Source organism: Sus scrofa, chromosome 17 (assembly GCF_000003025.6).
Source record: "Sus scrofa isolate TJ Tabasco breed Duroc chromosome 17, Sscrofa11.1, whole genome shotgun sequence".
Classification (NCBI taxonomy): Eukaryota; Metazoa; Chordata; class Mammalia; order Artiodactyla; family Suidae; genus Sus; species Sus scrofa.
The window spans coordinates 37,943,562-37,970,906 of record NC_010459.5 but is presented as its reverse complement, the minus strand read 5'-3'; the positions used below and the strand labels follow the sequence as shown (position 1 = coordinate 37,970,906).

The window sequence follows — 27,345 nt, the reverse complement described above, 5'->3', positions numbered from 1 at the left end:
CAATGATGGACATTGGGGTTGCTTCCGATTGTTTCACTATTAGAAATGGAAGATCCTTGGAGTTCCCGTTGTGGCTCAGCGATAATGAACCTGGCTAGAACCTATGAGGATGCAGGTTTGGTCTCTCTCAATAGGTTAAAGGATCCAGCGTTGCCATGAGCTGTGATGTAGGTTGCAAATGAGGCTTGGATCTGGTGCTGCTATGGCTGTGGCATAGGCCAGCAGCTGCAGCTCTGATTTGACCGCTAGTCCAGGGATTCCCATATGCTGCAGGTACAGCCCTAAAAAGACCAAAAAAGAAGAAGAAAAAAAAAAAAAAAAAAAAAAGGAAAATCCTTGCATATCCCTCCATAGACTCTTGTACACACATGCCAGTATTTTCTAGGACAAATTCCAGGCATCATACATTTTGGCATATTTTTGCCAAGTTGCCCTTCAGACAGGCCTCCAGGCCTCCCAGCAGTGGTCCAGGTGCCCATAAGCTGGCAGTTTGTTCAGGCATCCGGCACACCTGTGTCATTGGTCTCCTCTGGTCTGAGCTTTGTGGCTCTGAGCCAGAGACACCTCTGTTGGGTCAGATGCCTCCTGGGACTGCCAGCTTTGGGCTTTGTTGCTGCTGCTGCCAGATCACAAAAGGAGTGTATCAGGGGACACTTACTCATCAAGGCTGTCCTTGTCCTGGAGCGTTAAACTGGCTGGACAGTCACTCCTCATCATGAAGGTTATACTATCTCTGCCCTCTGGCCTCTTGGGAGCCGCAGAGCATAGTAGGAAACATTTAGGAGTTAAATGTCTAAGAGAGACCTAAGAGAGGCCTTATGTGAGGTTTCCCCACCCCATGGTCTCTTTCTTTCTTTCTCTTTTTTTTCTTTTTAAGGCTGCACCCACGGCATAGGGAGGTTCCCAGGCCAGGGATCTAATCAGAGCTGTAGCTGCCGGCCTACGCCACAACCATAACCATGCCAGATCCAAGCTGTGACCTACACCACAGCTCACAGCAACACTGGATCCTTAACCCACTGAGTGAGGCCAAGGATCGAACCCACAACCTCATGGTACCTAGTCAGATTTGTTTCCGCTGCACCATGACAGGAACACCCCATGGTCTCTTTCTTAGCCTCTGATTGGTTTCCTACGTAGCACTTAGTTTGCAAGTGCTTCTCTCTCTGCCTCCCCCACTCGCCCATGTGCTTCGTGAAGGCAGAGGTCTGTCTCTCCTGCCCCCTGCAGGGTCCCCAACCACCCGATCAGTGCTTGGCACAGAGCAGCTGTTTAGCAAATATTTGTAGAATGATTGAATGAACCAAAAAGAGCCCAGGAGAACATCGTGTAATTAATGGCCAAATGGGCAATGAGTAACTGTTAGAGAAATCCAGAAGCCATGAGTACCCCTTTCCTTTTGTGAGGGGACTGGGAAAGCCATAGGGGATAAGGAGTAGGTGCTGGGTCTTCCAGACTCAGAGAGGGGAAGGGGAGGGGGTCTAGGAGGGGGGCTAAGGTCAGGGGTAGCAGCTCTGTCCGCAACCCTTCTCTGGCTTCTGCCAGGCCTGGTCTCCCTGGCCAGCGAAGCCCCTGTGTGTCCTCCACAGCCCAGGCCAGTGCAGCTGTCATCTGACTTACACTCCGTGCTTCTGGTGAGAGGCATGGCTTCAGGGAGTGTCCTCAGCCCCACAGCCAGCTCTTCTCAGCTCTTCTCACTGCAGCAGTGCCTAATAGTGCCTGGTCCCAATCCCCCCTCCCTGAGCAAGACAGATGAGTATGGGTTTTCAGCAGGCGTCCAGAGCCAGCCCCATCACGGCTGAATCAGAGCTGAATGAGAGAACATCTTGGCCTGGAGATTGTGAGTCCCCCTCTGTTTGAGTCGGTCAGTGCCATGCTCCACAGTAGAATAAATCATCAGTAATTATTAGTGACATGAAGGGTAAACATTTCCCTTGGGGCCAGTAAGTGTTTTTCAGCATGTAGCACAGCTCATTTGCTCATTATAAGTGCCCGAGAGTCAGGAAATGACAACAGTGAACCATCCATAGGTGCATAGGTGTGTGTGACATTTACATGGGAGAGAAAGAGAAGGAGGGGTTGAGACGGATTGGTTGGTGGAGGTCTCCTTCCGCTCCATCACTGTGTGACCTTCGGCAAGTGGTTGAACCTCTCCAGGGTGCAGGTGATGCCCCCCACCTCCAGGGTAGTGAGAAGATTCACCTGCTGATACATGTTAACATGGGAAGTAGCGTAAGCAGCTCTTCCAGAGCAAATTCCTAAGGAAATGTTCAGACCTGGAAACCAAGGGAAGGAGAACAATCCTCGTCCTCTTTTTTTTTTTTTTTTTTAAACTTTCTGCAGGTCAGTGAGCAGCAGAAAGATAATGGTTATCTGGGATTCCATGTGAACGAAAATAAATATTTAAATTTAGCTTTTTTAAGAGGAAGGTAAGATGTCCCACTTACCCTATTTCAACTTAAAAATTGGCAACATAAGGAAGACTTTCCCCAGAATTACAGCTAAAGAGCTCCTACTAGGGGCCAGACCCATGTGGTCCCTTTAACCTTCTGGATCATGCACTTGTTCAGCCTTCTGGACCTTTTGCTGTGCATTGATGTTTCCTCATCTGCTCATGGAGCAGGAGTTTTGTGTGTGTGTTTTATTGTTGGCTTCATGATGGGTTCCTGACTGTTTGCCCTTGCAGTGAAACAGCTCGGTGACCTCTCCTTGTTGGCACATGACAGGACCTGTTTCTCCATAGGACTCATTATCCTCCTACCAACAGCCCTTCAGGTTGTTTTCTTTTTTTTTCTAAAGAGAAACCAGTCGGGGTTCCCGTTGTGGCACAGTGGAAATGAATCTGACTGGTACCCATAAGGATGCAGGTTTGATCCCTGGCCTCGCTCAGTGGGTCGGGGATCCGACATTGCTGTGAGCTCTGGTGTAGGTCTCAGGCGTGGCTTGGATCCTGAGTTGCTGTGTCTGTGGTGTAGGCCAGCAGCTGCAGCTTGGATTCAGCCCCTAGCCTGGAAATTTCCATATGCCAAGGGTGTGGCCCTGAAAAAAAAAGGGGGGGGGTGGAGATCTGAGAGAATCTATTGGATTTTACTGTTTCAGTTTCTTTTTAAAATTTTTTTTATTTAAAGTATAGTTGGCTTACAATTTTCTTCAATTTCTGTTGTACAGCAAAGGGACCCAATCACACACAGCTCCCTGTGTCCTTTTTTTAAATTATGGTAAAGCATTGACTTAATCTTCATAACAGCCCTTTGAAGGAGTCACTGCTCTTATCATCTCAGCTGCAGATGAAGCAGCTGAGGGTGGGCAGTTGTGCTCTGGAGGGAGCAGTGTGTTGATTCATACCCTGTTTCTCATGCCCTCTCAGTGACTGTAGGTTCCCCTGGGGCAGCCCCCAGGCCTGTCTTGGTCATGACCATATCCCCAGCACCTAGAAGAATATACTCAGTGACTGTCTATTGATAAAAGAATGAGCAGGGGTCAGAAACCACAATTTCTAACCAATGACCTCACACAAAATTGTACGTACACCCTGAAATCCCAGTTCTATTCTCTTTGTTGATCAGAGCAGGGCCAATGGCAGGTCCTGCTGGATCTAGGGGTTCAGAGCCAGAGCCTCCTGCCCCTCTCACCCCCCGGGAGCCCCACTCCCTCTCTGTGTCTGCATCCAAAACAGACTTCCTGGCAGCCTCCCTCTACTCTTCCCGGAAAGGTCTGGATGCTCTGCAAGCTGCTGCCTCCTCACTCAGAACCCCTCTCCTTGTGCTGCAAACCATGCGGATCCCGGGCTGGCCCTGCTTTTGCCTTTCCGCCCAGAGATCTAGACACCAATCCTCTGGCATGTTGGGCCTGTTCAGGACTCACTTGTTCACCCAGTGCAAGCGAAACCACAGTCCTGTTTCCTGGAATTATGTCTCCATTGGCCTGGTGTGTGTTTGGGAAGGGACCAGTGAGGAAATGTCGGGCAGATCACTATGGTTTGGTAGCACAGAGCCCACATTTGTGGACAGATGGGGGCCAAAACCCTGACGGGAAGGAATGTTTATTCCTCCTAACCTGAGGTGCCAGTGGCCCAGGTTGGAGCCCCCGTCCTCGTCCAACAGGGTGTGCATGTTTGCTTTGCTGTCCTCAGCTGGTGGCACTTTGTCAGGATCTTAGTTCATCCTTTGCCTTTCCCATCCTCAGACTTTTGGCTCAGCACTCAGCATCCCAAGCTTATCTCCTACCCGCATAATCAGAGTGACATGAAAAGACCAGGCTAAATATAGGGGGACAAGGCCAGTGGGAAGGCCTGGACTTTGAAGGCCCAAACTCCACGGTGACTCCCAGCCTCATCCTTGCCCAGCTCCCTGGCCTTGGGCAGGTCACGTAACTCATCGGGCCTAATTTATTGATTTGCAGGTATTATCTAGGTGCCTGCTAGGTGCCAGGTGCTCTGCTAGGGGTCAATGAGACACTGCCAAGCAGCTTGCCATCTGAAGGAGAGAAAGAAGAGGGCCAGGGCAGCATGAGAGTGCTCTGAATGGGGTCAACTCGGCCTGGGGAGCTCAGAGCTGGTGGTTAAGGATGCTCCTGGGGAGAGGCGGTGAGTCCCGAGAGATGAGGAGGGTCAAACCAGGTTCAAGGTGGTTCACCTGGGGGTGAGCAAGCCCGGGAGTGAGCTAGCGTGGAAGGCTGTTCTGTAGGATGGGCATGTGCCACCTGACAGGGAGTGAAGCCATATCAGGACAATGGCAGTCAGAGCCACAAGGCCTGCATGGGCCTCATTAGCTGAGGACCATTTGGTTTCAAGCTGAGGACATCTGAGATCAGATTCATGCTCTGAAAACCTCCCAGTGCCAGGAAGGGAAGAGGCCAGGAGTGTGAGCTGAAATCTGGAGCACAGGGAGGAGGCTATTTAAACCTGATAAGGGGATAGTAGCCTCACTTTCCTCAAGAAGAATGGTTGTGAGTGGGGAATATTGAAGTGAGTGGAGAAAGTTTATATGAACTGGCGTAGATGATAATTGCCATTCTCTTACTTTGCAGTTGCTACTATGATCTTACTTTGTGACTTTCCAGACTCTTGAAGCTGAGATCCAGTGATTTTCCTATTATTTTGCTTCCACCCACCCCCCGCACCTGTGGCATGTGGAAGTTCCTGGGCCGGGGATCAAACCCATGTCCCAGCAGTAACCTGAGCTGCTGGAGTGACAATGCCAGATCCTTAAACCACTGTGCCACAAGGGAACTCCTTTTTTTTTTTTTTTTTTTTTTTTTTTTCTTTCTAGGGCTGCACCTGTGGCACATGGAAGTTCTCAGGCTACGGTCAAATCACAGCTGCAGCTGCCAGCCTACACCACAACAGCAACATGAGATCCAAGCCTAGTCTGTGACCTACACCACAGCTCACAGCAACTCCAGATCCTTAACCCACTGAGCGAGGCCAGGGATCAAACCCACATCCTCATGGATACTAGTTGTGTTCATTACCGCTGAGCCACGACAGGAACTCTGGGAACTCCTGTTTGGCATCTTTAGAGCTAGAGGATGGAGCTCTGTTTCTCCACCACCTCCTTCCGTGCGTGTCCATTCAGGCTTGTGAGTTGGCAGGTCACCCCAAAGCCCGGTCCAGCTGCACAAGTTAGCCGTTGGCTCTTGCTCCCAGTTTCCTAGCACCTGGGCAGGAGGGCAGAGGATGCACTTTGGTCACCACTGGTGACGACCACATGACTTCCCCCAACCCCCGGGCTGGCTTTTGAGCACTGGCATCTCCAACATAAGCAAGAGACCTGGGGAACTGGGACATGCCTGGGGTGACAGTACCTGCTTTTCCCAGACGCTGCAGCCCAGAGGACGGTGTTGGCCCAGGCTGTGATCCCGAGCCCCACGAATTCTAGATGCAGTGCATCAACAGCCTTTGCTGGCTTAGGCACTTGTCTTGCCTTCTCAAGAAACTCTCTCTCCTTGGCTAAGTGACAGAGCTGTGAACTAGGAGCACAGCCTTGACAGGGGTGTTAGTAGAGATGAAGTGTGATGTGGAGCCATAGTAGGATTCAGCATATGTGGGTGCAGACTCTTGAGAGGGGTTGTGGCGGCCAAGGAAGGACTAGGGTTTGGGCTCCGGTCAGGCAGTACAGGCATTGCCACCTATACATGTCGCCTACTTCTGAGTGGCCCTAGGCCAGACCCTTAGCCTCTGAGTTTGCTCATCTCTAAGTGGGGCTTATAAGCTCTCCCCCAGGGTGTTGGGAAGAGTCAATGATGTGCTTTTTGTTAAAGGCTGGGCAGTTACTCAGGTGTTGGTTTCCTGGTCTCTCCTTATTGCACCCTGCAGTGGAGCATCTTCTGACCATTTCATTCCACTTCTGGTCTACCCTTCTCTGTCCCTGGCCACCCTTTTATCAGCCACCCCATTCAATCTTCATCTTCATCGTGGCCCAAAGGGGAGCCTGGAGCTCTCATGGTTGCCAGTGAGAGGAATATGGTCTGAGTGAGCCCTTACTGGGGCAGTGCCAAAGGGGTGGGACCAGCACACTGCTCCCAGCGTGCCAGCCCTCCACTGGGTCTGTAGTCACAGAGCCAGGGAAGATGCTGCCTCGTTTGGTGGGGAGGCCGGTGGGAGGTGACTTCACTCAGGGGTTGTATAACTGAGCAGGGGTTAGAGTAGATTCTGGGGCTAGAGATGGAGATGTTGCCTCTCAAGGGATGAGTAGGAGCTCTTTTGCAGGATCATTCCAACCCGGGGGGTGGGGAGGGCGTGAGCAGAGGCACCAAGAGGTGGCCACATAGTGTGTGCAAGACCAGGCTGTGTCCCAGGGCTGCTGGGACATGATGTGTGACCAGGGTGAGGGGAGTGCTGGAGGCTTCTGAGCAGGCAAGTGAAGGGCTCTCGTGGTGTATGTATGTGTCTGTGTGTGTCTGTCTGTGTGTAAGATTACTCAGGAACCAGAGGGTGAGGGAGGTCTCCCAGCAAGAAGGGGCAGTGGGAGGGAGGAAGGGGGGCTGAGTTGGAATTCTGAGGGGGGGAATTGGTGTGACCTGGTTGTCGCTGGCAGGAGGGAGGCCGAGGGGCCCAGCTCTGGTCAGTGAGGGCAGCTTTAAAGAATGGGCTGCTCTTCAGGTCTCTGAAAGCTCAGGGGGACAGAGCAAGGACGAGGAGAGCCACTACTGTAAGTAACAAACTAGAGTTTGTCGCTCATTTTACAAATGAGAAAAATGCCACATAGGGAAGGGGAAGTGACTTATACAGGGTCACACAGCCACTAACTCACCCGTGCTCTTTCCACTTCTCCTGCCCAGACTGGGCAACGGGGCACCGGGTCTGCAACTGCCGTCTTGGCTGAATCCCAAGGCCTCTGGGAAATCCCTTCTCCTCAGCCCAAAAGGAAAGCCTCAAGGTCAGAAGAGGTTGTCTCGGCCAGTCCAGGACAGCCAGGGGCTTCCCTCCAAAAGGGCCAAGCCTCCCGGTCAGCGTGTCCCTGAGACGCCCTCTCCCTGCAAGCACGAGCAGAGTACCCATTCAGGCCTAGTGACCTGTGGCTCCAGACAGACTAAGCCAGCAGTCAGAGCGCCCTCCCTCCACGTCCTCTTCCCAGTACTTTATTATGAAAGTTTTCGCCCACAGCAAAGCTGAAAGATTTAACCTTGAACACCTATACCACCACCTAGACGCCACCATTACCATCTCATTGTACTTGGATGATCACAAATTATCCATCCCTCAGTCCATCTTATTTTTGTAATCAGTACATTTCCTGCTAGATATTTCAGCATGTATATCATTATCCAGAGCTCAGTACTTATTTACATTTTTCTTATGTGAAATGACATACAGTGAAAAACACAAATCTTAAGGTACCCTTTCTAAAGCCTTCTTTCATTTAGCAGGATATTTTTAGGGTTCACTTATGTCATTGACTATAACAATTGTACATTGCTTTTTAAAATAAACTTTTAAATATTGGAATAATTAGATAGTACAGAGTTCCCATATGCCCCCCACCCACTTCCCAGCATTGTTAACATCTTATAATACTACCATAGTGTGTTTGTCAAAGCCAAGGAACTGCCCCTGGTATGTTACTATTAGGTGAGCTCCAGATGTTATGTGGATTTCACTAGTTTTCCCTGTGTCCTCTTTCTCTCCCAGGATCCAGTCCCAGGTTCGGCGTTGCATTGATTTGTCGCCTCTCCCCCACGTCCTCTGCTCACACTCTGTCTTTCCTTATTTCTCGTGACATGGGACAGTCTTGAGGAACACAGGCCAGGTGTCTTGTAGAGGGTCCCCTCTGGGTTTGTTGGATGCTTTTCCCATCATGAGGCCGTGTTTTAGGTTTTTGGATGACTCGGGCAGTACATGCCGGCCGCATTTCATGCCGTTCACCCTTCATCACTTGGTTAAGATCGTGTTTGCTAGGCTTCTCCACTGCGAAGTTACTGTTTTCTCTTTCCCTGCTCTTTGGATGTGAGTCATGGAGTCCGGCGGACTCTCAGGGGCCAGAGGGTGGGGAGTGGGCAAGAATTAAGCTCCCCCTCCTGAGGGGAGAGTATCTACATATATTATTTGGAGTTCTTTGGTCAGGATTCCACAAGGAATTCTCTTTACTTTTTCAATCATTTATTGGCTGTTTGTAATTGGATTTTTATTTTTATCAACATAACATGTGTACGTAATTTACGAAGTTAAGGCTTACAAGGAAAAAATGGCTCCCTAAGGTCTTACCGATATTTGTTCTGGTACTTGTAGATGATATACTTACTCTACTATTTCTTGATTTTTTTCCCCATATTATATGAAGTTGAACCATATGAAATTGCCAATACTCAACCACTTTTGATCTGAAAAAAATGGCAGTTTAATATAGTTTAACCTAATAACCTAGGACTTTGATTTCCTATTTGACCAGCTGATTGTGTGCGACATTGGAGTTGTTGTGAGTTGTGACTTTGCACCTGCCCCTCATCTGACCTGGTTCAGGGATCAGTCCCCACCAGCTCCAGACCCCCTCCCCAGACTGGCACCTTGGGCCTGGGTGGGAATGGGGCTGTAGGGGGGTGAGGGCCGCCTCTGGGGTGATAACTGCCCCCACGGGCAGCTGCGTGCAGGACAAGGCCTGAGTTCTGTGCCCTTGGCACACTGGGCCCCAGGTGTATCACCTTGTAGGGTTATGGCCACTAGTCCAGCTCTCCTACTACAGCCTTAGGCTAACAATGGAGCGCTTTGTACCTCAATTTCCTCATCTGTAAGATGGGAACCATCAGCTTTCCAGATGGGCTCCTGTGGTGACAGAATGGCAGGTCCTTGTCTTGAGGCCATTGATGGTGTGGGTCCTAAGTGCTGCCTCCAGACCTCTCTGTGCTCTGCTTCCTGCCCACAGCGTGAGAGAGGCTGCTCGGGACAGGGATCTGGGGGTCAGAGGCTGAGATCCCCAGCTCAAGCTCTGATCTGCTCCAAGGCCCTAGCCGGATGTGCCCCCTGCTCCAGGTTATGTCTCCCTGATCTGCGCCGAAGTGGTTGGTGCGGACAGTGTGAGAGGCCTCCAATTGCCCGAGACCCGGGGGTGTCCTCAGTGGTGAGCTCCCCTTGGGTGAGCTGCCCTGCCCCTTCTGCCCCAGGCACAGGGGGTCTTCCTTGAAAGCTCTGGATGACTGGGAAGGTAAGGCTGCAAGCCCAGTGTTCCAGATACCTTGGTAATCCCTGTTCCCCTCTGAGCCTCAGTGAGGGAGTGGGAGGCTGAGCCACTAGGGCTCTTTTGATTCCAAGGCCCAGACAGAAAAGACAGACCGAGCTGGGCACAGATTCCTCGGTGGCAGAATCACTCAGGGACCCTGCCCAGGCCAGGCACCACAGTCAGCAGGCCATCACGCAGATGAATGAATGCAAAACTGCAGTTTGGATGTGTTCATGCTGCCAAATAGAAGTTAATGGGACCAAGACCCAATCTGGGGTGTGAGGAAGGGCTTCTCTGCGGAAGAGATCCTTGCTGAGACCTGCAGAGCTAGCAGGTTTGACTAGATGAAAGGGGAATGGAACATTCTGGGCAGAGGAAACAGCAGAGATCCTGCCTTGGGGGGGAAGAGGCCGGGTGGCTAGAGCCATGAGGTGGAGCCCAGGAGAGGGAGAAGCATGTACACAGGCAGGGACTGAGTGCAAGGCCGTGGAGCCCCAGGGAGTCTGATCTTCACCTTAAGAGCCATGGGCAGCCTTTCGAGGACCTTAAGCTGGTCCAGATTTGCGTTTTGAAAAGCAGCCTTTGCTGCTAGGGTGGGTGGGTGGGAGGTTTGAGATCAGGAAGCCCAGAGAGGAGAGCACTGTTGTTCAGAAGCCAGTGGCTTTATCCAAGGTGGCAGCTGTGCAGAGAGGTAGAAATAGAACTGACAGGCTTGGTGGCTTGTTCTGTGGCCGGAGACGTGTCCATTGACTGTGACCTGAAACACCTGAATGAAAGGTGAGGGATATGGGTTCCCAGTGGGAGAAGCAGGTTTGACAAGGGGCTTGGCTGGGGTGGAAATGCCTGTGGGTACCCCAGAGGTGAGATGGAGGGGCAGCAGTTTGGAGTTCAGAGGCCAGAGATGGGGATGGAAGTACAGACCATGGTAGGAAGAGGGCGGGAGGGCATCTTCTGAGGGGCCAGTGAGACCGTGCAGGTCAAGTGTAGGCCCTGAGGCTGGGGCGTGGGTGGGGGGGTCCTTGGGCAGTGTCTCCCCAACCCCTGCCCAGCCCCTCAGGGACCCAAGGTTCAGGGGGAGGTACCACGAAGCTTCTCACACCCTCTCTCTCCCCCCAGATCCTGCTCATCTCTGATTACTTCTACGCCTTCCTGCGGCGGGAGTACTACCTCACACACGGTCTCTACCTGACCGCCAAGGACGGCACGGAGGCCATGCTTGTGCTCAAGTAGGCCTGGCTGGGCACAGGGCTGCACGGACCTCAGGGGGCGAAAGGCCCAGAAGCTGGGCCAAGCCCTCTAGCCAGCGTTGCCAGCAGGCAAGCCCTGGGGCAGATGAGGTTTGAGTCCAGGGTCATGAATATCTGGCACCAGTGAGGAGCCAAGGCTGGCAGCAAGGCCTGTGGGGCGGAGCCAGGAGTCTCCACCTGGCCCCCACTGTGTGGCTCTGCACACCAGGAGCCCCTCCCAAGCAGGAAAGGGGAAGAAGCAGGTGAGCAGGGTTTGTTAGGCTGTGGCTACTTAATAAATGTTTCTTTTGTTATGAAAACGTCTACCTGGAACCATGCTGCCCTCGTGGAAGAGGTGGGCTTGGCCTCTAGTACCCCCACGATGCACTATACACAGGCGTGGGTTTCCTGAATGAGCCCTGAGTCCACAGCACACAAGTCTGTGCACCAGTGAGAGGACAACGGTGGGGGCAGCCCCACCCACAGCCCTCCCCACTCCCCAAGCAGCTGGAGGCAAAGGGCCAGGCAGGCCTGAGCAATCTTTATTCTGCAAAGGGACAATGACCACAGAGCCATACACCATGTCAAGACCAGGTGAGCCAGGACCCAGTCCTTCAGGGGTGGGCAGATCCAGGCATGGGCAGCGCCTCAGGTTGGGGAGGGACAGGTGGGCAGACAGGCAGGGGTCTAAAAAAAAGACAAACCACACAGGGCAGGGGTGCTGGGGGCTGCTTCCCACTCTTCCCCCTCCCAGCCAGCACCCGGAGGGGCAACCCTAATATGACTGGGCCAGAATCCATCCAGGGGCAGAGTAGGGGTGATAGGTGCCCTCTGGCTGGGTGGCAGCATCCCTGTCCAACCCACCAGGGGCAGGGGCAGAGACAGCTTAGTTCCAGTGCCAGGAGCTCCCTGGGCAGAGCCTGACAGGGCCCCCGACTCCCAGCCAACACCCCCTACTGCTGGCTCAGAAGCCGAAGGTTTCCTGGGAGGCGTAGACCATGTAGAGGAAGCCATCCTCATCCTTCTCCTGCTCATAGATGTCCGCGATGGGCGTGGACACGCTCACCATGCTGTGCTGGTTCACCAGCAGGAAGAAGGCCTGCGTGGGGTTCAGCTGCAGGCGGCGCCTGAGGTGGGCGGGAGGGCAAGCCAAACGTGAGGGGCCTGGCCGCTGGGTGAGTGTAGCCCTCACCCCCTACCCACCCTGACTTTGATTCTCCCCCTCACACCCATCCCAGCCCCTTCTAGAAGCTCTCACCTCTGACAAGATACTGATCCCAGGCCTGACCTTGACCGTTCCCAACCTCCCCAGAAGAGGGCTTCGGCACCCCGTCCCATGTCCCACCCCCACCCCTTCCTTCTCAGAAGGACCCAGACCAATGCCTGATCCCAGCAGGACCCAAGTCCCCCTCCTGACAGCTGCTGCCAGCGCACCGGATGATCTTGACCAACTCGCTCATGTTGACATGGTCTGGGACCAGGAACTTGGTCTTGTCCAGGACTGGCAGCTGCTTCTCACCCTTGTAGCGCTCGATGATCACCTGGGAGTGAGGTGGGGCGGGGACGCGTGAGCGGGAGGCTGGACCTGGGGCCAGGGGACGGGGGCGGGGTATGCGGTAGGACTCACCGGGATCTTGCTAGGGTGCTGGTCGCGGATCTGCTGCACCTCCTTACGGCGGTCGGCTGCAGACAGCAGTCGGGGATGAGGCCAGCCGAGGTTCTCCTTGGGTTCCGCCCCACTAGTCCCCGAGGGGCGGCCCCCGACCCCGCCCCGCCCCCCGCCAAGCCCCAGGCGGGTGGAGGTAGGGCCAGGGCCGGGGCACAGCACTGGGATGGGAGGCGGAGGCCCGGGCCCAGGCCCTAGCCTGCTTCCCAGCCCAGGGGTCCAACCCGAGCTTGACGTCATGAAGCTGACGTCACCTGCGGCAGACAAGTAGATCTGCCAACACCCCCGACCCCCCCACGCCCCCACCCCTAGCGCTCGCAGATCGCCAGTCGGGCCTCACCGAAGCTCCGCCGCTGCTTGAAAGGCCGGTCTGAGGGCATCGCACAGGCCCGGCGGAGCGCGCAGGCCGGGGCTCCCGGTCGCGCGAGGCGGGGAGGTGGCTGTGGTTTGGGGGCTCCGGGGGCTCCGCGTCTCCCGCTCAAGGGCTCTGGGGCTCGCGCTGAGCCCAGCGGCGGCGGCTCGGGGAGGTAACTCGCCCGGGTGACGTCAGGTCATAACATTCCTTAAAGGGGAGGCCAGCGCGCCGTTCCCATTGGGCCGACGCAAAATCTGCCCGCCCGGGCCCGTGACATCACGGCGCAGGGAGCCTGCATTCCCGCCCCCACCCCCAACCCCACACTGCGAAGGAGGGGAGGCGCCCAGTGAGCGTCACAGTCCTGTGACGTCACGGCCTGTGCAGGGGCAGGCGAGGTGGGCTCCCCCAGGCCCAGGGTGAGGGGAGAATGGACGCCAGCAAGGCCAGGGAGCAGGCTGGCTGGTCTGGCGGTGGGGAGAGCTGGCCAGGCTGCGGCATAGCATCCTTCTGTTTCCACTGTAACCAAGGCGTCAGACAGCCCTCGCTCAGAGTCTTTTCTGTTCCAGGGACCGTATGAGGCATTGGGGATGACAACAGTGAACCAGAAGTCTTCATCCTGGAGCATATGGTTAGAGAAAGAAAAAGGTAGTGGTCATTGTGGGGGGTTGGGTGAGCATTAAAACATGAAGACAGCAAGACACTGAAAAGGAACCTAGAGGTTTTAGAAGGAATTTCTAGAATTGAAAAACAGCTACTGAAATTCAGGTCTCAGAAGGACGAGGCAAGCAAGCCCTGTTAGATATAGCAAAAAAGAAAATCACTGAAGTGGATGAGAGAGCAGAAGCAATTACCTGGAAAACAAACCATGTTTACATGGTATAAAATAAGTGACAGAAATGGCAAAGTGAGAATTCACAGGTCTAATTAGCATTCCAGAAGGAGAGAAAAGACCGTGAAGCTCTGGAGAAAAACTTCCAAAATTGATTAAAAACCAGGATCCTCATATAACATCCAGAACAGAATAAATAAAAACTCATCTAGACACTCTGTAGTGAATTTGCCCAACTCTAAGGAGAAGAAATTAGAAAAATGGTAAGCTACTAAGCTGGTAAAATGGGAAGTGGATCTAAACAAACACCTGCTGTGGAACAAGAATGGTGCTGATGAGTCTGGAGCATAGCACAGGAGCATGGCACATGTAGGACTGGGGAGGGGGGTCAGAGGTCAAGTGTTTTAAGAAGCTTGATTTATTGGAGAGGAAGAGGATAAAGCTAACTGATAATTACCTGGCTTTGTATAGTCAAGTATGTATTTCAAACACTTCAGAGGGATCACTCAAAGAATAGAAAGTATATGTCAATGCATAAAAGAGAAAAGTTTAGTAAAGGGTATTAAAAAAATGTAATAGATAGAAAAAGAGAAAAGGGAAAGCAAAGTGAAAAGAATGGTATATAAATGGTACAAAACCAGAGGTATTAAATGTTTTACATTCACCTGTTAAAACAGATGAACAAATTGGCCAAGAAAAATAAAATGCAGCTCTGCTGTTTACAAGAGGACATTTAAAACCTAAGGAAATCAAAAGTAAAAAGATGGGAAAAAGTATATGAGAGAAAAACTAACCAAAAGATATATTCATAGCATAGTCACAAAAAATAGGCTTTAAGGCTAGGGACACTATTAGAGATAAAGAGGCTCAACACAAAATGATGGAAACAATTTTCTAAGATATAACAATTCCAAATTTGTATGTTAGAAGTTAAAAAAATAAGGCCTAAAATGTATGAAGCAAAGGTGTCAGAATACAAAGAGAAATTGCCAAATCCTTCATCACAGTGGGAGATTTAAAACCTCTTTCAGTAACTAATAGACCAAACAGCCAAAAAAAAAATGATTTAGAAGATTTCTAATACTATTAATATTCCTAGTCGAGGCTAATAGAACACCATAGCACTTTAATGTTACTTTCAAGCACACAAGAAACATTTATTAAAAAAATGACCTATTAGACCCCAAACAAATCTCAACAGAAATCAAGTAATCAATTTCACACAGACCATGTTCTCTGATCCCAGGCAAGAGCTGTGTAAACTCCAAATATTTGGATATTTAAGCATATTTCTAGAAAACTACTCAAAGATGAAATCAGGAGTTCCCGTCATGGCTCAGTGGTTAATGAACCCGACTAGTAACCATGAGGTTGTGGGTTTGATCCCTGGCCCCACTCACTGGGTTAGGGATCTGGCGTTGCTGTGAATTGTGGTGTAGGTCACAGACGCAGCTTGGATCCCGAATTGCTGTGGCTGTGGTGTAGGCCAGCAGCTATAGCTTCAATTAGACCCCTAGTCTGAGACGCTCCATATGCTGTGGCTGCAGCCCTAAAAAGACAAAAGACAGAAAAAAAAATCAGATACAAATGAAAACTATATAGATCAAACTAAAAATAAGAATACATGTAAAAAAAATTCCAGATTGGTGGGGCGGGTGGCGGAGGTGAGAACTAAAGCAGTATTTAGAAAATTTGTAACCTTATTGGTGATATTAGGTAAGAAGAAATAATGGAAAATTTATGAGCAGAGAATGTCAAAGAATTTTAAAATGTATTACATGTAAATTCAAAGAATGTGGAAGGAAGGTAATAATGAAAAGAAGAAATTGATGATATAGAAAACAAAAGCACTAGTATGGACCACAAAGCAAAGCCAGATCTTTGAAAAGACCAGTAAAGTAAGCATTAATGGCCAAAGGGGCACAATCTCAGGTATAGCTGAAATAACAAAAATGAGATTATAAACTATGCCACTACATTAAAAATTTAGATGAAATGGACAATCTTCTAGAAAAAAATAATTTGCTAAGACTAATTAAAAAAGAAATAGACATATTGAGTAGCCATAAACCTCAAAAAAAAAAAAATAGTCCAGATGATTTTCTAGTTCAGTTCTCCCAAAGTAAAAAAAGCCCAGACCTGCAGCAAACATTACCAAAGGGTAAAACACCGTATTATATGGTAAATATTAAACATTTAGAGCCAGGAACAAAATTTTAAATTGTATTGAACAAAATGTAATCTTATATGGAGGGCCCAGCCAGAGCACCAAGATAAGAAAAAGAGCAAAACTATCATTCATAGCCAGAAAACCCTAAGGAATCTACTATATTGATAACTAATAAATCTTAAGAACACACAATACTAAGTTTTGGGGTACTATGGGAAAATGAGAACTCTGCCGATGGGAGACTAAATCCCTTCAGTGACTTTGGAGAACAGTTTGGCAAATTCTACCAAAACTGAAGATGCTCATATCCTGCAAACCATGAATTACACTTGTGGGTGTGCACATGACCCCAAGGAAATATGGTTAAGTGTGTTTATTGAAATATTTTCATAATAGCAAAAAAATTGGGATTAGCCTAAACATCATATAAAATATCTTGTGTATTCCTGTAGCAGAACATTGCTGTAGTGAAAGAGGGAGAAAGGGGGTCAGCAAACTTTCCCTTTAAAAGCTCCACCAGTAAATATTTTCAGCATTGCAGGCTGACAATCTGAATGGGCATGGCTGTGTCACATTAATACTTTATTTGCTAAAACGGAGAAATTTGGCCTGAGAGCCTTAGTTTGCTGACTCTTGAGCTGTGGGCACATCTCATATACACGTTGTTACAGGAGACTGTGGTCAGAGCCACGGGGAGCAACTGAAAGAACTAGGTTGGCCACGGCATGGGGGAAGTGGTTACACCTTTCTCTTGTCTGCCTAAGCCTTTGGGGACAGTCCCATTCCCCAAATCCCAGGGTTGGTTCTCCATCTTCCTCTTACCTGACCAGTCACCAGGGCAGACACTCCGCCCACCAGTCCTCTGGCTTCTCTCCCTGCTTCCTGCTTCCAGTTCTCCCCTGAATCCAAAGGCCTAGCCTACTCAATATCTCTCCTTGAAAGTCTAGCAGACATCTCACGCTTGACCTCCCCAAAGTGAACTCATGATCTTCCCCTAAAATGCACTCTAATCTTCCCTGTCCCCGTCTGTCACCTTTGATTCCTTTCTTTCCTTCTTCCCCCATATCTTGTCCATGACCAAATCCTCTTGGTTCATGTTCAGAATACCTCCAGAACCTGACTACTTCTTGCCATTGCCACTGCTGCCATTCAAGCCAGAGCCACCACCATCTCTTGCTTGTCTACTGCTACCATTTCCTCGCTGGTCTCCATGCTTTGGCCTCGCCCAGTTCTGTCTGGTCTCACTACACTGACAAGAGTCAGCCTATGCACAGAGGTGTTTGATTATACTATTCCTTCACCTCACTCATTAGAAGCAGAAGTCAAAGGCTGAACAGTAGCCCATAAGGCCTGTAGGATCTGCTGCTCCACTGACCTTATCTCCCCTCACCCTTGTCCCCTTAGCTTCAACCACACTGGCCTTCTGGCTGTTGCCCTTCTGGGAATCCCAGAGACCTGTGTGCCCCAGAGCATTTCTGTACTTATTGGTCCCTTTGCTGGAGCATTCTTCCCCAAGATCTCTTCGGGGCTCACATTCTCATTTTCACGATCTCCTCAGGGAGGTCTTCCTGAAATGGTCTTATTTAATAATGAATTATTAGAGAAATTAAAAAAACAATTCCACTTAAGATTGTATCAAAAAGGGAGTTCCCGACATGGCACAGTGGTTAATGAATCCACTAGGAACCATGAGGTTGCGGGTTCAATCCCTGGCCTTGCTCGGTGGGTTAAGGATCCAGCATTGCTGTGAGCTGTGGTGTAGGTTGCAGACGCGGCTCAGATCAGGTGTTGCTGTAGCTGTGGTGTAGGCTGGCAGCTATAGCTCCGATTGGACCCCTAGCCTGAGGACCTCCATATGCTGCAGGTGTGGCCCTAAAAAGACAAAAAAAAAGAAAAAAAGGTATCAAAAAGAATAAATTGCTTAGGAATAACTTTAACCAAGGTGGCATAAAACCTGCACTGAAAACTAGAAGACATTGATGAAAGAAACTGAAGAAGACACAAATAAATGGAAAAATATTCTGTGCTCATTTGGATTGCAAAAATTAATGTTAAAATCTGCAGATTCAATACAATCCCTATTAAAATTCCAATAGCATTTTCACAAAAATAGAACAAACAATCCTAATGTGTATAGAACCAAAAAAGACCTTAAATAGCCAAAGCAAGCAACCTTAAGAAGAACAACATTGAAGGCAACACATTCTGATTTCAAACTACATTACAAAGCTATAATAATCAAAACAGTATTGTATGGGAATAAAAATAGACACATAGGGAACTCCCTTGTGGTATAGTGGGTTGAGGATCTGGCATTGTTGGAATTCCCATTGTGGCTCCTTGGGCTGAGAACCCATGAGAATGCAGGTTCAATCCCTGGCCTCCATCAGTGGGTTAAGGATCCCGCATTGCCACAAGCTGCAGCATAGGTTGCACATGCAGCTCGGATCTGGCATTGGTATGACTGTGGTTTAGGCTGGCAACTGCAGCTGATTCAGCCCCTAGCCTGGGAACTTCCTTATGCTGCAAGTATGGAAAGAAAGGGAGGAAGGAAGGAAAAATGAAGGAAAGGAAAAGGTTTGGCATCCTCACTGCAGCAGCTCAGGGCACTGCTGTGGCGTGGGTCCAATCCCTGGATCCCTGGCCTGGGAACTTCCACATGTGGGTGTGGCCAAAAAATTTTTTTGAAATAGACGCATAGATCAATGGAACAGAATAGAGAGCCGAGAAATAAACCCATACACATCTGGTCAGTTTACGTACAAAGAAACCAAGAAATACACAATGGGGAAAGGACAGTCTCTTCAGTAAACCATCATGGGAAACCTGGACCACTCTCCTACACTATACACAAAAATCAACTCAAAATAGATTAAAGACTTGAATGTAAGACCTGAAGCCATAAAACTCCTGGAAGACAACATATATATGTAAGCTCCTTGACATCAGTCTTGGTGATGACTTTTTGGAATTGACACCAAAAGCAAAAGCAACAGAAACAAAAAATAAACAAGAGGGACTACATCAAAATTAAAAGCTTCTGCACATCAGCAAAATGAAGACAAAACAAGTAGGAGAAAATGTATGCAAATCATATATCTTATTGATAAAGGGTTAATATCCAAAATACATAAACTCCTATGACTCAAAAGCAAAAAATAATCCAACTTAAAAATGGGTAGAGGATCTAAGTATACATTTTTTTCCATAAAAGACACACAGGTGGCCAACAGGTATATGGGAAGGTGGTTAATATCGCTAATCATCAGGGAAATGCAAATCAAAACCACAAGGACAGAGCGCCTCACACTTGTTTAGAACTGCCATTCTCAAGACAAGAAATAACAAGTGTTGGCAAGGATGTGGAGAAAAGGGAACACTTGTACACTGTTGGTGGAATGTAAATCGGTCCCAATCTCTATGCAAAACAGCATATGAAACTATCGTGGTCCAGCAATTACACTTCTGAGTATCCAAGAGAAAGGAAATCACTATCTTGAAAAGAAATATGCACCCCTACATTCGCTGCAGCAGCTTCACAATAACCAAGATACGGATACAACCTACGTGTCCATTAATAAATGAACAGAGAAAGAAAATTTGGCATATATATACACAAGGGAATACTATTATTCAGCCATAAAAGCAGGAAATCTTGGCATTTGCAACAACAAAATGGATGGACCATAATCTCATATGTGGACTCTAAAAAACAAAGCAAAACAATAAATACAGAAAACAGAGCAGATTAGTGGTTGCTAGAGGCTGGGGGCGGGGAGTGGCTGAGTTCCCAAAGGTACAAATTTCTAGTTATAAAATAAGTACATAAAAGTCATGGGGGAGTTCCCTGGTGGTCTAGCAGTTACGACTCAGCTTTGTGGGAGTCCCCATTGTGGCTTGGCCATGACCGACCCAACTAGTATCCATGAGAATATGGGTTCAATCTCTGGCCCCACTCAGTAGGTTAAGGATCCTGCATTACAGCAAGCTGTGGCATAGATCTCAGATGTGGCTCGGATACCATGGCTGTGGTGTAGGCCAATAGCTGCAGCTCTGATTTGACCCCTAGCCTGGAAACCTCCATGTGCCTCGGGCCCTAAAAAGAAAAAAAAGACCCAGCCTGTCACGGCTGTGTCATGGCTTCTATCCCTGACCTGAGAACTTACACATGCCATGGGCATGCCCCCATCCCCCAAAAAAGTCATGGGGATGCATAATGTACACCATGGTGACTATGGTTACTAATAGTGGGGTTTTTTTGCCACACCCATGGCGTGTAGAAGTTCTTGGGCCAGAGATCGAACTTGTGCCACAGCAGTGACCCACTGTGATACAGCAGTGACAATGCCGGATCCTTAACTGCTGTGCCACCAGGGAACTCCTACTATAGTGTATATTTGAAAGGCACTAAAAGAGTAGACCTTAAAGTTCTCATGATAAAAAAATTTTTTATAAGAGTGTATAGTAATGGATGTTCACTAGACTTAGGGTGGTCATTTCACAATATGCAAATATTGAATCATTATGTTGCTATGCTTGAAATTAATGTTCCATATCTTATCAATAATATATGGGTCTCCCAAGGCAATAGAAATAAAAACAAAATAAATGGGACCTAATTAAACTTATAAGCTTTTGCATAGCAAAAGAAAAAAAAGACCATTAAAAAAAAAAAAAAAGGCGTCCTAAGGAATGGGAGAAAATAGTTGCAAATGATGTAATTGAAAAGGGCTTAATCTCCAAAATATACAAACAACTCATACAATTCATCAATAAAAAAACAACCCAATCGAAAAATGGGCAGAAGACCTACATAGACATTTCTCCAAAGAAGACATACGGATGGCCAGCAGGCACATGAAAAAATGCTCAACGTCGCTCATCATTAGACAAAGGAAAATCAAAACTACAGTGAGGTACCACCTCACACCAGTCAGAATGGCCATCATTAATAAGTCTACGAATAACAAATGCTAGAGGGGGTTGGAGAAAAAGGGAACCGCCCTACGCTGTTTGTGGGAATGTAAATTGGTACAACCACAATTGAGAAGAGTATGGAGGTACCTCAGAAAACTAAATATAGAACTACCATATGACCCAGCAGTCTCACTGCTCAGCATATATCTGAACAAAATTACAATTCAAAAAATATATGCACCTATATGTTCATAGCAGCGCTATTCACAACAGCCAAAATATGCAAACAACTCATCAACAGATGAATGGATTAAGATGTGGTACATCTATGCAATGGAATACTACTCAGCCATAAAAGAACAAAATATCTTTTGCAGCAACAAGGATGCAACTGGATTCTCATACTAAGTGAAGAAAAACAAATAGCATATGATATCACTTTATTTGTGGAATCTAACATATGGCACAAATGATCCTAGCTACAAAATAGAAACAGACTCGCAGACATGGAGAACAGACCTGTGGTTGCCAAGGGAGAGGTAGGTAGGTAGTGGGACACACTGGGAGTTTGGGGTTAGTAGACGCAAACTTTTACATTTAGAATAGATGGGCAATGAGGTCCTACTGTACAGCACAGGGAACTATATCCAGTCACCTGGGACAGACCATGATGGAAGATAATATAAGAAAAGGAATGTATATATATGTGCGACCTGGCCACTTTGCTGCACAGCAGAAATTGGCACAACATTGTAAAACATTGTTAATTTTCAAAAAAATTCCATTGGAGTTCCCGTCATGGCTCAGTGGCTAACAAATCCGACTAGGAACCATGAGGTTGTGGGTTCAGTCCCTGGCCTTGCTCAGTGGGTTAAGGATCTGACATTGCTATGAGCTGTGGTGTAGGTTGCAGACGCGGCTCGGATCCTGCATTGCTGTGGCTCTGGCGTAGGCCGGTGGCTACAGCTCCGATTCAACCCCTAGCCTGGGAACCTCCATATGTTGCAGGAGTGGCCCAAGAAAATGGCAAAAAGAAAAAAAAAATTCCATTGAAAAAGAAATAAAAGGGAGTTACCTTCATGGCTCAGCAGTTAGTGAATCCGACTAGGATCCCTGAGGATATGGTTTTGTTTCCTGGCCTCGCTCAGTGGGTTAAGGATCCACTGTGGCCATGAGCTGTGGTGTAGGTCACAGACACGGCTCAGATCTGACGTTGCTGTTGCTGTGGTACAGGCCGGCAGCCACAGCTCCAATTCAACCCCTAGTCTGGGAACCTCCACATGCTGTGGGTGCGGCCCTAAAAAGGCCAAAAAAGGCCAAAAAAAAAAAAAAAAAAAAAAAAAGCATGGGAGTTCCAGTTGCTCTGCTCCCTTTCCAAAATTTGGCGTTGCCAGTTTTTAAAATTTTAGCCATTCTGGTGGTCATGTAGTGATTGCTCATTGTGGGCTTAACTTTAATATGCTATATAATTTTAAAAATGTATTTTACTTACCTTTCCCACTAACATGTAAGCCCCGTTGGGCAGTATTTCCTTTAAGTGTGGTTCTTGCACCATCCCAGCTCTGAGTGTAGCACATGGTAGGTGCTCAGTAAATTCTTGTTGGATGAGGACCTCTCCTCTGAGCACCCACTGCGTCATCTCTCCAAGTCCCTGCCCATCTGAGGGTTAGTCTGCCACCTGCACCCCATGTGCAGGACTGAGTCTGGGCCAAGGACTGCTGCTGGGCACCCAAGGGGTCTGAGGGAACTCTTTGGGATGGTTGGGGAAACTGTCAGCTCAGGGCAATGTCTCATCCATGCTATTCTGTGGCTTCTGACTGGGACTCAGGGACCTGAGAAAAGGCAGAGCTGGCCTTAGCTGGCTTGTCACCTGAGAGTAGATATCTCCTGGCCTGTAGGCCACCAATTACTGTGTAACCATGGCAGGTCCCTTCTCTGGGCCTGTTTGCTCCTGTATACAACAGCAGACATATCTGGGTATAAAGTTGCTTCACCACTTACTGGATAACTTTGAGCAAATCCTTTCTTTCTGGAGCCTCAGTTTCTTCATCTGCAAAATGGAGTTAGTAACAGAGCCTCCCTCTGAGGTTGAGGGTCAGTGAGTGACCAGGAAGACACAGAGTCCTGGGGAAACAGGACCTGGAATCAGATGAACCAACTTTGGTACCACGGTACTGGGGTATCTTATTTAAGGCAGAACTCATTTGTAAAATGGGCCTCACAGTGGGAGGACCCAGGAGTAGTCAGGGTCATTATCTCTGATTAAGGATTGGTTGTTCCTGTTTACAGAATTATAAGTGGAGTTTTCCAGAGGCAGGAGGGACTGAAACCCACCCAGGGGTCCCCAAGCCTCTGGCTGGGGCTGCCCCACCCTTCCTCCTTGAAGTCCCTGGTTTCTCTGGGATGTGCAGGCCATGACTGCCAACCCCACTGCCCACATGGGACCTTGTGATAACCACTACGGTACGGAGACACCCACGTGGGACCTTGGACCCAGCCTTTCTCTGGGACTCACTCCCTTGGTCCCCTTCCCTCTCCATCCAAGGGAGAGCTCAGTTCTCATGCTACCTCCCCGAATGACCAGGCCAGGGTCTCCACCCTCTTCCTCTCCTCCTTTGTCCTTAAGCCCTGCCGTCCCCAGATGGGTGCCTCCCCTTGGCCTTTCCCGCTGCCCCTCAGGTTCTCGCCCTGCATGGGCCTCCGCTTTCCTCAGCCTGCTCCTGTCAACCTGGGTTGTGTCCACATTCACACCGTCAGGGCCTCCAACATGACACTGACCCCCAAATCCCCACCTGCAGCCCTTGACTTACACTCTGGGCCTCCGGAACAAAGAATGTTTAGGCGTCTCACACTCCGCTGAAAACTCAAGCTCAAAATTTCCTTTGACTATATCCACGTACCTGAGATAACCTATCAGTTTTGTTTTGTTTTTGGAAGCATCCTTCTACCCCATTCAGGACTGCCTCTGAGTTTGCTGCCCAGCACACTTCACCATCCTCCTGACACAACCCTTTGACTCTCTTGTGTTGGAGACTCAAACTGCCTGGGTACCATGCTTTCCATTCTTTCCTTCACTCTCTAATTTTGATGTACATTCGTCACTAGCTCCCTGGGAGAACATGCATGGCAGATAAATATAATCTGAAAATATTTACCTTACTCTTACACTTAACAGTGGGCTGGGTGTGGAACTCTAGGCTTTATTTTTTTAATCAGAATTTTGAGGGCATCGCTCCCTTCTCTTCTAGTTTATAGTGATATGGATGTGATTTCTAATCCTTTGTACTCTGTTTTTCTTTTTCTCTGTCTGGATTGTATCTGTCCACAGTGTTCTGAGATATCATGATGATGAGGCCTGACACAGGTCTCACCCGCACCCACGGCACATGGAAATTCCCAGGCAAGGGGTTGAATTGGAGCTGCAGCAGTTGGCCTACACCACAGCCACAGTAACACCAGATCTGAGCCACGTCTGTGACCTACACCACAGCTCACAGCAATGCTAGATCCTTTAACCCACCGAACGGGGCCAGGGATTGAACCCGTGTCCTCATGGATACTAGTCAGGTTCTTAACCAACTGAGCCACAACAGAAACGCCTTGTTGTCTCTTGTTGATAATGTTCTATCCTGTCTTCTTTCTGAAACTTCTTTTAATCAGATGTTGACTCTCCTGGACTAATCCTTTAATTTTCTAAACTTTTCTTTTCCCCCCCCCACTTTTTTTTTTTTTTTTTTTTTTTTTTGTCTTTTTGCCTTTTCTAGGGCCGCTTCCACGGCACATGGAGGTTCCCAGGCTAGGGGTCTAATCGGAGCTGTAGCCACTGGCCTACGCCAGAGCTACAGCAATGCCGGATCCGAGCCGCGTCTGCAACCTACACCACAGCTCACAGCAACACAGGATCCTTAACCCAAGGCCAGGGATCGAACCTGCAATCTCACGGATTTGTTAACCACTGCGCCACAACAGGAACTCCCTCCCCACTTTTTTGTTGGAGATTTCCCCAACTTTAGCTTGCACCTCTTCTTCTGATGCATTTATTCCTCATTTTTTATCTTTCAAAAGCTCTTATCTCTGACTGATATTTTGGTTATAGATAGCCTCCTGTACTCTTAACCATGGCATGTAAGACTGTGCCTGTGGTTCCCAACCCTAGCTACATGTCACAGAAACCCAGGCAGCCTTTACAAATTGATCAAGTCCAGAGTTTACTCTCAAGGATTATTTAATTGGTCTAGGGAGGAGCCCAAACATAGTTTGATACTTGTTTTTCAATTGGCTATCTCATCTCCATGAGAAATAAGCTCTTGTCACCAACTCCTTTACGTCTAGGCTGGGGCCTGGCACTTAGCAAGCATTCACCAAATAATTGAATGAATAAACGAATAAAGTACTGTTTTCTAAAGAAAGACTGCAAAATAAGAACCAGTTACAATCAGTCTGCTACTTTGCTTATGATGTTTTTCCTAAATACATATGGAAATCTAATACCTGAAAGTCAAAACAACCCAGGAAATTAAAAAACAAAAAAAAATCACAAAATTGCACCTCAACTTCAGGCAAGTTTTTAACAACGTATTTCTTGTGAATAAAGACGTTAAATTGTAATTATTTTTGTCTCAGTTTCTGCTGAGACCCCAAGGCAGTAGTTGCCATGTGCCAAGAGGGGAACAGGGACCAATGCAAAACAGGGTGGCCCCAGGTGAGTTCACACTCTACCTCATCTTTAGCCTATAAAAGAGCTAGAAGTTAGAGGGTGATTTTTAGAAGCCATTGATGTGCTCAAGTCTCACCATCTACAGAGGGAGGTGGCAGGGTGATTCTGCTTCACCCTGACTCCATAAAGGGGGACCCTGAGCACCAGGGGCCAAAAGGAAAGTTACAGGGAGCCAGCCAGAGACCACACTTATCACCCAAAAGAAGGGAATGGGGGTTGGGGGTGTTTGACAGAAGGTGACAGCACGACAAGGAGAAGGGATCTTTGAAAACCCACGTAAAATGCACCAAAAGCACAAGTGTCAGCTTTGAACACACCTCCGGCTCGGAGAGGAAGAAGCCGGTTCACGGTGGTAATGAACTTTCCTCCCCTCATCTTACTCTGCTCTCGGCAACACGGGAGAGCTCAAGGCCAGGGCCACACATGAGCTGCCCCCTCCACTGCGGAGGGCAAGGCTGGCACTGGGCCCAAGATGGGGAAGGGGTGGCCCCTCTCTCCAGACGCAGCCCAAAAGCTTTGTTACACAGGGCTGGACACGTCAGCTACCGAAGGGAGAAGCCTGGGACCTGCCCTCCATTCCAGCCAGGGAAGGGGAAGAGCTGGCCCCAGAGGACGAGGTTAAGGACAGGACGGCAGGAGACCCAAATAAAACTGCCCTTTGAGCCAATTGAGCTTGTTTAACTAGAACCAGCACTTTGAATGTGTTCTGTGTTCTTCCTTGACTGAATGTGGTTGATCAGCTTAAGCTCTCCCACACTGGATTGCATCTACCACCTGGATGTGCTTGGCAACTTAACGACTTCCACTTTGCTGCAGTGATCCAATTTATGAGATCCTTTCTCATGTTTTCTTTTTCCAGAACCTGAATTTGGTGTGGAAAGATGGTTTCGGGGTCTCAATGAGAACATGTACAAAGTGCAGTTGGTTTGAGTGTCAAGTGAATGAAAGAATAGAGAGCCTACATTTCCCAGAGTGTTTTTAGAACATATATTTTTGGAGAAAAGGCGATACCAGCTCACAGAGGAACATCAGGAAGTGCTGAGGTGGAGGGATAAATGGAGATGACAGCTGCAGCATTTTCCCTGGGAGGCAACCCCTTCCCTGGACTGCAGGCCCCCTGCTCAGGGACCCCAGCTGAGAGCTACAGCTTGGAGGGTGAAGAGCCCACCTGAAGGGAATCAGAGAGGGGTTGCCTCTGGTGACTGGAGGCACTGACTGGCTGGGCAGCAGCAGGAGATCTCATCTGGGATGATGAGATCTTGACAAAGGGTTGGGTTGACAGATGTCAGCATTTGTTAAGATCTATATGCATTTCACCGTATGTAAATCTCACCCATTCTCCAAAAAGGGTCAACAAACTAGGTAATGAGACATGTCGAAGTGTTTAGGAGCATGTACTTTGAAATGCATCTAAAAATTGGATGGATAGATGGGAGAAATGGATAGTTATGCGATAGAGAAAAATGCTAATTGTACCAATTATTGAGTTAAATGGAGGATACACAATTATTTCAACTTCCATGTTTAAAAATGTTAATAATGCTAGCAGTGGAAACACCCTGTTGTTTTGGCAAACGCACCTCTGGAACCCAGAAGCCACGCCCTTCCCTCATGCCCAGCACCATATCAGTGTCCAACCTTTTAGTTACGGTTTGCCCCGACACTTGCTACTTTTAAGTCAGAAACACTAGGGCATCTGCATGTGTTACACCATTATTTAGACTTCTTAAAACCTGGAATTTCACACCTGAAGACGTGATCAGGAATTCTGCATGCCGCCATCAAAACTGGAATGAAGCCGAGGCAGGCTGC

The 27,345-nt window shown here is 48.5% G+C and overlaps 2 protein-coding genes across 4 annotated transcripts in view; one reads left to right on the top strand and one right to left on the bottom strand.

Moving 5' to 3' along the window:
• PIGU (phosphatidylinositol glycan anchor biosynthesis class U) overlaps positions 1-11,204 on the top strand; it is a 121,408-nt gene extending 110,204 nt beyond the window's left edge. For 2 of the 3 annotated variants that reach the window (XM_021077222.1, XM_021077223.1), the window contains exon 11: positions 10,770-11,204. In XM_021077222.1, the coding sequence (XP_020932881.1) occupies positions 10,770-10,883 (114 nt within the window). In that variant the 3' untranslated portion in view covers positions 10,884-11,204. 3 annotated transcript variants of the gene reach the window in all.
• Positions 11,402-13,077, bottom strand: MAP1LC3A (microtubule associated protein 1 light chain 3 alpha). Its single transcript, NM_001170827.1, has 4 exons — positions 12,886-13,077; positions 12,507-12,562; positions 12,314-12,420; positions 11,402-12,006 (listed from the first exon to the last, which is right to left on the bottom strand). The coding sequence occupies exons 1-4, from the start codon at positions 12,923-12,925 to the stop codon at positions 11,844-11,846; spliced, it is 366 nt and encodes a 121-aa protein (NP_001164298.1). The 5' UTR covers positions 12,926-13,077; the 3' UTR covers positions 11,402-11,843.